General features: G+C 31.3%; 1 protein-coding gene across 1 annotated transcript; it reads left to right on the top strand.

Moving 5' to 3' along the window:
* The first annotated feature begins 1,537 nt into the window (after positions 1-1,537).
* On the top strand, positions 1,538-8,178 carry LOC143578960 (rab GTPase-activating protein 22-like). Its single transcript, XM_077062397.1, has 12 exons — positions 1,538-1,841; positions 3,302-3,397; positions 3,568-3,671; positions 3,904-4,076; positions 5,018-5,098; positions 5,271-5,393; positions 6,679-6,767; positions 6,838-6,946; positions 7,054-7,151; positions 7,235-7,495; positions 7,800-7,882; positions 7,958-8,178. The coding sequence occupies exons 1-12, from the start codon at positions 1,743-1,745 to the stop codon at positions 8,004-8,006; spliced, it is 1,365 nt and encodes a 454-aa protein (XP_076918512.1). The 5' UTR covers positions 1,538-1,742; the 3' UTR covers positions 8,007-8,178.
* Positions 8,179-8,422: the final 244 nt, after the last annotated feature.

The following is an 8,422-nucleotide window of genomic DNA, read 5'->3' as shown; positions in this document are numbered from 1 at the left end:
AATTATTCCCCACAAAATATGATAATTTTATATTATTAAGAGTTAATATCAATATTCTACGTTATTTTATTATTATTTTTCTTCTGCACAGTAAAATGTTACAACAATTACTTGAAGGAATTACATATACAGCAAACCAAGTGCTCTGACCCTTCAACAATACGTCCTCTCCGGTTAATCTCTAGCTCGTGATTAAAATTGATCTGATAAAATAGAACACCGTTTGAATTAGTACTTGATTCTACCTCTCGAGTGAAAAAGAAAAAGTATATATGAGAAAGAGAGCCCTCAAGTTCTTGAACTTCTAAGTATTTATATTACTGGATAATAGCGCTAATGTTGTTGATCAGGTCATTGCTAAATCCGGGTCATATCTCTTCGGGTCCGCATCACCATGACATTATTATTATATATATACAAAAGAGAAGTTTGGTGTCGCTAACCAAGTGGTGGCACCAAACTTGTCCATACCATTTTGATTTTTCTTTTTAGTATTGGTAGCATAGCGAACTTAACGAGAACCGACCTAACGTCAATTTTTGTTTACGTAACGCAACAGACTGAACTCATGTAAACTCACTGCATCAACGTTCGGGACTGACAATGCTAGTGTTTTGATGCCATTTGGTTTTTTGTTTTAGTTCCGATACCATAACGAAAACCGACCGAATACCAATTTTATTTTTATTTTTTTGTTTTAGTTCCGGCACCGTAACGAACGTTAAAGAAACTGAACAAATTCGCGTAAAGTCGCTGCCTTTTTTTAGTTCCAGTACCACCGTAACGAAAACCGACCAACTGTCATTTTTGTTTTAGTTCTGGTATCGTAAGAAACCGACTGAATTCACGTCGACTTATCATATCAACGCTCGAAACCGACAACGCTTGAGTTTTACCACAACCCAGATTTTACCGATTTGCCCGGCGTAACGCGCTGAGTAAATTCCTAGTTTTTAAACATTTTTATAACATTTGATGGAATACTATTAACCATTTTCCTTGTACAAATCACACTATTTAGATTAAGGATACATCATTAAACATAGGTTGTAAACGAGCTGAACTTGGCTTGTTTATAATTTCTTCATTAGTTTTTATAAATTTATATTTACTTTTATATATATAGTTTTGTCAACTATAACTTAATATATATTACTTAGTGTCGTTAAATATATATATATATATATATATATATATATATATATATATTATCGTTAAATATATATATATATTACTTAGTTATGTTTTTCATAATATTATATAGATCAACTAATAATTATTAAATATATATTAAAAATTATATTAATGACATGCTTGTGTTAGGCTCTCAAGTCAATTCGAGCTTAATAACAAGGGCTTAGACTCGTTTATTAAACGAGCTTAATTTTAAGTTTGATTTACGGCTCGGGCTCAATTAAGCTCAGCTCAATGCGCCAATCTAGCTTTTTCACGAGTCAATTAACGTAAACTAATTAATAAATTAATAAACTTATAATCTAATTGGAGCTTAGGGAGTCACAGCACATCACATGTCGGGCTCACACAATAACCGAGTATGATTCGAATTGATGGAATGAAACAAATGAATTAATTCAACAACAACAAGGTCAACAGATCCGCGTTGACCATGGCCACCCAGTAACCAGCCACAATAATAATCAAATTCTTATCTGGGTTTTGTTTCTCTCGATTCATCAATCAAGTTCATATAAAAAAACCCGAATTTTAGATCCGGGTTTACGATGAATCTTTGCCGGAAAGACCCGGGACAACCCACTGATTCATATTATGAAATTCGAGCTGGATATCCTGATGTTCCGGTGACCAACTTTAGGATCAAGGTAATAATATTGTTAAACTCATTAGTTTGATGATTGTTTTGTTAAAAGATCTTGAATTTGTGGTCTATTTTATTGTTTTGTTAAACAATCATTAGTTTCTTGATTGTTTTGAGCTTTATATCATATGTGATCTCCAATAAGTTGAATTCTTGATCACTTTTTTTTTTGTTCAATTTGATATAAAGTTGATAGTTAATTGGTTATCTTGTTCTTTGATCTTTCTGGAAGTATAAATGTATAACAATACCACTTTTTTTTTTTTTTTTTTTTTTTTTTTTTTTTTTTTTTGGTATAGGTTTTTTATTTAGTTGGAAAATTTGCTTATTATTAGTTCACAGATAAGATTTTATTACTTCATAAATTTGATTATTATTACTTCATAGACAAGTTTCTTATTACTTCATAAATTTGATTATTATTTTTTTGGCATGAGTAAGTTTTTATTTTTGGCATGAATAAGTTTCTTATTTAGCAGGAAACATTTGATTATAGTTGATCTCCATGTTTTCAAAGATTTCTTGAGGAACTTTTAAATGTGTTCATTATGTTGTGTTTTCAGTTTCTTGATCTTTGTTTATGAATCTTTTGATGTTTTGAGCTTATGTAATTAGAATTCTTGATCACCTTATTTTTGTACAATTTGATACAAAGTGGATAATTAATTAATTATCTTGTTCTTTGATCTTCCTGGTGTAGTATAATATTGCCACTGATATATATATATATATATATATATATTTGTTTAGCATGAGGAAAATTTTATGATTATTACTTCATAGATAAGTTTCTTATTACTTCATAAATTTGATTATTTTCTTGGCATGTATAAGTTTTTTTTTTTTTTTTTTTTGACATGAATAAGTTTCTTATTGATTTTTATTGCTTCATAGATATAGTTGATATCCATGCTTTCTAAGATTTATTGAGTAACTTCATCTAGTGATAATTTATAGGATCACTTTCAAGAATTTGGGACCATAAAAGTTATTTGAGGCTAATTAATGGCTTAGTGGGTTCGAATCATGTTTTTGCCAGTTTTGTTTTGGAATTAGGATGGTACCTATTCATGTTTGTTTCTACAATCCCCTTTTTTTTTCTTTTCAAAATTTAATCTTTTTTCATTGTCCTGGTTCTTGATGATCATACGTGAGTGATCACTGAAACAATAGTTTGTTAAAATACTTGGAACGCCTTCTTGATTTTTTACTAGCTTTCGGTGTATAACAAAAGGCCCCTTAAATAGTACAAAGTTAGAGCTTGTGGATCAAAATCAAAGTCATCAGTTTCTTGTGATGATTGCTAAATAGGTAAATATGGATTGAAATCTTACTAGAAAAAGAAATATAGTATTTTTATGTGACAATAGGAATATATAAATTTTTTATTGCATTTTACAAATATTCGTTGAACTAATTGTCACATGTTTATCTTACTCTCATGATCGGTTTCTTGAAATTCAGGCTGGAAAGACTCTAAGTGTTAGAAGGTGGCAGGCTGCATTTACTCCAGAGGGTTATCTTGATATAGGCAAGTGCCTTAATCGAATCTATTATGGAGTAAGTTTTTTTTATTTGTTAACACAACTTATTTTGACAATATATATTGTTTAAAAGAACATGGAATAATTCATATCCATAGTTTATTTGTGTTTTCATAAATCTTAAATTTGTTAATATTTTCTTTTATTAATAAGTTAATTTTTGTTAATGCTAATTGGTGATAACAGGGAATTCATCCATCAATTAGAGGAGAAGTGTGGGAGTTTCTTCTTGGTTGTTATGATCCTAAAAGCACATTTGATGAACGGGAAAAAATACGACAAAGACGAAGGTACTATACATCTTTTTAATTTATATAGAGGTGGTGATTTCATCCCTTTTACTTATAATCTCAAACGGGTCAAATAGACAAAGTAGCTAAACGGTTCAAACTTTTTCTTCTTACATTTTCTTGAGTAAGTTGTTTGACCCTTTTCAATATCTACAAAAAAGGAAATGGTAACGTTTTCATTTTCTATGGAATGAGGGAGTAATTTTTTTTTATATTTTCTTGATGGCTTCAGGGATCAATATGCTGAGTTGAAAGAATCTTGCAGCCGCATGTTTCCTGTTGTTGGAAGTGGCAAGTTCATCACTGCACGTGTGGTCACAGCAAATGGTGATCCAATACATGATCCAGCTGTACTGCCAGATACGAATCTTGAAAACCTTCCAATACCACAATCTCAAGAAACTGGTAATGTTAAATTTTATGAGCCTTAAGAAACTTTAACGGGTCAAAATGTGTACCTTTTCGCACGAGTAAAACGGGCTGTCAGGTTGACCCAAAACACTTTTTGTCTTTTTATTAATAAATAATTTGCGTGTCAACTTCAAGTATAGTTAACCAAAGTTGTACTATTTCAATAATAATCTATTTTCTTGAATTGAACCTTCTAATGCCACAATGTCGAGAAAGTGGTAATGTTAAGCTTTATGAGCCCTAAGAAGAGAGAGCGGGGGGGGGGGGGGGGTTCAGAATGTATACATTTTTATACGATTAAACGGGCCATTCCGGATTGACCAAAAATGTTTTTTTGTCAATTTTTGTTAATAAATAGTTTGCTCGTCAGGTATAGTTAACCAAGATAATTTTATTTCAATAATAATCTATTTTCTTGAATAAAATGATTTTAGAGACTATGCATTAACTATACACTCTGGGTAACTTTTGACCCATTTGACGTGCTATGTTATTTTATATTATTCCCAATTTATAGAAAACCAAATTAATGCTTCATAAGTAGATTGATTGATGTTTCCATCTCTAGTCATTGTTGCTAGAGGTTGCAACATGGACGGTCTAGCAGGTTGGCTAACGGGTCAAAATGATGAGTTGTGTTTGGTTGACCCAAGACTCTTTTTTCAGTTTTTGTAACAAATAATGTGAGCGTGTCATATATGTTTGAAAATATCGGTTAACTTCAATAAAAATCTAATATTTTCAATAAAATAGTTTAGGAGGTTTGTGCATTAAACATACCCTTTAGGTAAATCCATTTGGCCTATTTATTTATAAGTTATTTGTTTTTTATTTTACCCTTTCTACAACTTATAGATAATTAGATATTAAAACTTTGACCGACCCATTTATAAGTAAGGTTGTACGTTATAATGAACCAGGTTGTGTACTTGCAGTTGGTCCAGTTCCAGACACAGTGGATTCTCAAGAGCATGATAAGGAAATAATTCAATGGAAGCGTGCTCTACATCAAATAGGTTGATATATATATATATATATATATAGGATTAGTATCATTACAGAATCCTTAAATTATTTAAGAACTTGAAAGAGCCATATATAAACACTTGCTCTCAATTTAGTTTCTTTAAGTTTTAAAACAAAATTAGTATGCAAGTTTTGTGATGTTAAATTACAAATTTGTGGCAGGTCTTGATGTGGTTCGCACAGACAGGTCACTAACGTTTTACGAGAAGCAAGAGAATCTTGCAAAACTTTGGGACGTTCTTGCTGTCTATGCTTGGTATGATAAAGATGTTGGTTATGGTCAAGGTTAGTAAGATGTCCAGTTATATCTGGTACTTTTGACTTATAAGTAGGGTATAAACTAGCTGAGCCCAAGCCTCTATTCCAAAAGCTTGGCTTGTATGACGTAATAGATCTCGAGCTTGAGCTCAGCTCGTATTTAGCCTCTATTTCTAAAGCACTAGTTCGGCATGTGAGTAGTTTTATAAGCTTGAGCTCCGCTCGTTTATTATTTAGTATTTAATTCATCTGCATTTATAATTATTATTTGTATATTTTTTACTTATAATTTAGATATAACATAATACTTGTTATTTAGTTATATTTGTCATAATTTGTACATAATAATTGTTATATAAATATAGATTTAGGATCATATACATATTAAGATTAACATAAAAAGCGTAGGAACAGATTATTAACTGACGCATGGCACTCAACCTATTTTCGAATAAGGGTATAATGGTTTTTACTTTTGTTTTGTATTTGGCTAACCCCTGAATTAAGGGAACCGACTATCAGTTTATTTTTGCGATGTGCAGTTTGTTTTCTAGAAAAAGTATATTATTTAGGCTACATCAAATCTATGGATTTAGGTTATTCAAGTTTCTGGAGATTTTTTTAAATTGCGAATAATGTTCTAGACGAGAACACATGGAGTAGTCGTTATGTGTTAACTTATTGTTGAATTTTCACTTACTTTTTGTTAGATAAGTATGTGAATTTTTAATGATTGATATATGATATATTGGTTGTTTTGATATCATTCATTCAGTTATCATCAAAAGGATTATAACAGCAAGAATGTCTGAATGAATGATATCAAAACAACCAATATATCATTTGTCAGTTATTAAAAATTCATATAGTTATCTAACAAAAAAAGTAAGTGAAAATTCAACAAAGAGTTAACACAATGATTACTCCATGTGTTCTCGTCTAAAACATTATTCGTGATAGTACAAAATTTTCAAGAAAACTTGAATACCTAAATCCTTAGATGTGATGTAGCCTAAATAATATACTTTTTCTAGAAAACAAATTGCACGTCCCAAATGGCCCAAACATACGCTGATAGTTGGTTCTCTAAAATCAGGGATGTGCCAATTACAAAACAGGAGTAAAATACCATAATACCCTTATTCGAGAATAGGTTGAGTGCCACGTGTCAGTTACTAATCGGTTCATACGCTTTTCATGTTAATATTAATTTGTACAAGATCTACATCTGCTTTTGTAATCATAACTAACACATTACTTACTTATTGAGCAAGGGACACATTACTAATTCTAAACTGAACACTCCATACAGGGATGAGTGATATTTGCTCCCCCATGATTTTGCTTTTTGAAAATGAAGCGGATGCATTTTGGTGCTTTGAACGCTTAATGCGCAGATTGGTGAGCATATTATTTTTCATGTAACTGTTTTATATTTGTTGACGATTAAATATTAATTATGCGTTTAAAGAGAGGGAATTTCAGGTGCACGGCGAACAACTCCGTGGGGGTTGAAGCACAACTTGATATCTTGGCTAATGTAAATCAAGTTGTTAACCCTAAACTTCACCAACATTTAGGTATTTCGACTATTTTCACATTATTAAATTATAAATAGATGAAAATAAGCTGTTAAAATTGTAGAATAATAATTTGCATATTTAATTATTTACATATACAAATGCAGAACACCTTGGCGGAGGCGGTTATCTATTTGCATTCCGGATGCTTATGGTGTCGTTCCGGCGAGAATTTTCTTTTGGAGATTCATTGTATTTCTGGGAGGTAATAAATAATAATAATTATAATAGTCTGGTCAAAAAGGTATATTTTTTATTTTAAAACATTTTGTGTTTTGAACCGAACAGATGATGTGGGCTTTAGAGTATGATCCCGAATTGTTCTCAATATATGAAGGATCAGAAACACACAATAATAATGGTGCTCACAAACCGACACGAAAATCCAAACGTCAATATGGCAAGTATGAAAGAGCAACCAGGAGAAATCGGTCCGGTTCTGGGTCGGGTGCACCGCTTCCTATATCTGTCTTTGTTGTGGCGAGTGTCCTCAAGGACAGAAATGACAAATTACTGAGAGAAGCTCGGGGACTAGATGATGTTGTAAAGGTTGACCTTTTGACTTTATTTAGGTTTTATGGTTAAAGGGTTGAACGGGTCACTTGTAAAAGCTTACTTAAGAGACGAGTCAAACGGGTCAAGTAGATGTTATTTAAAATGTTTACATCTGCTCAAAAAGATTGATGATTTGAACAAAATAGATATCATTTTGGTATGATAGTTTTTATAACCATATTTTAATACATTAACAACTTGATTTTTTTTAAAGTGAACAAAAAATGTTGACCCGTCAACCCGACATGACCAAGCCTGTTTTCTAGATTTTTTGAAATATTTTTTAATTATTTTCTAGATTCTAAATGACATGTCTGGGAATATGGATGCCAAGAAAGTTTGCAGAGGAGCTATGAAAATATACAAAAAGTATCTAAAAAGGTATTTTTTTGAGTTTATATTAATGATATTTTAGTTAATTTCGAGAAAATAAACGGGATTTGCGGGTCATTGCAGGCAAAAACGAGATAGTGGTAAACGAGCAAGCTTCTTTGGTTTCTTTTGATCTCTTCGGTTTGAGTTTTGATGGTTGTTTTTTGCGTTTAAAACCGATGAGAAGCAGTGAGGCAATATTTTTTTGTGAGTTGATGGTCATTGAGCCTTTTATTTTTTTTTTCTTACAAGACAAATGTACAAGTCATCTTTGTTATGTATAATGTGTATGTAGCAACAATATTGTGTAAATACAAAGGTGCTTCTGTTCTTTTTATTGTCTTCTAAGTATTTGTGTTTATCGGTACTTGCAAATACGAGTTTTGTTAAGGGTGACATGAGTTAAACTGTTCATAAGCTGTTTGAGATTGACTTGTTAGAAACTCAAGTTTAATTTAGACGTGTGCTGATTTGACAAGACTAGCAATCTACCCTCTATAATAAAGGAAACCTCAATGGGACAATTGTCCCCTTCACAATCAACCAGAG

The sequence above is a fragment of the Bidens hawaiensis genome, unplaced genomic scaffold (genome assembly GCF_021521415.1).
Source record: "Bidens hawaiensis isolate Kalapana, Puna unplaced genomic scaffold, B.hawaiensis_p1.1 tig00029405_1, whole genome shotgun sequence".
Classification (NCBI taxonomy): Eukaryota; Viridiplantae; Streptophyta; class Magnoliopsida; order Asterales; family Asteraceae; genus Bidens; species Bidens hawaiensis.
This window is presented reverse-complemented; position numbering and strand designations above follow the sequence as displayed.

Coding starts and splice junctions, on each gene's coding strand:
- LOC143578960 (XM_077062397.1), top strand. CDS start 1,743: ATGAATCTTTGCCGGAAAGACCCGGGACAACCCACTGATTCATATTAT. Junction 3,398..3,567: donor TTAATCGAATCTATTATGGA/GTAAGTTTTTTT, acceptor TGGTGATAACAG/GGAATTCATCCATCAATTAG. Junction 6,768..6,837: donor AACGCTTAATGCGCAGATTG/GTGAGCATATTA, acceptor ATGCGTTTAAAG/AGAGGGAATTTCAGGTGCAC.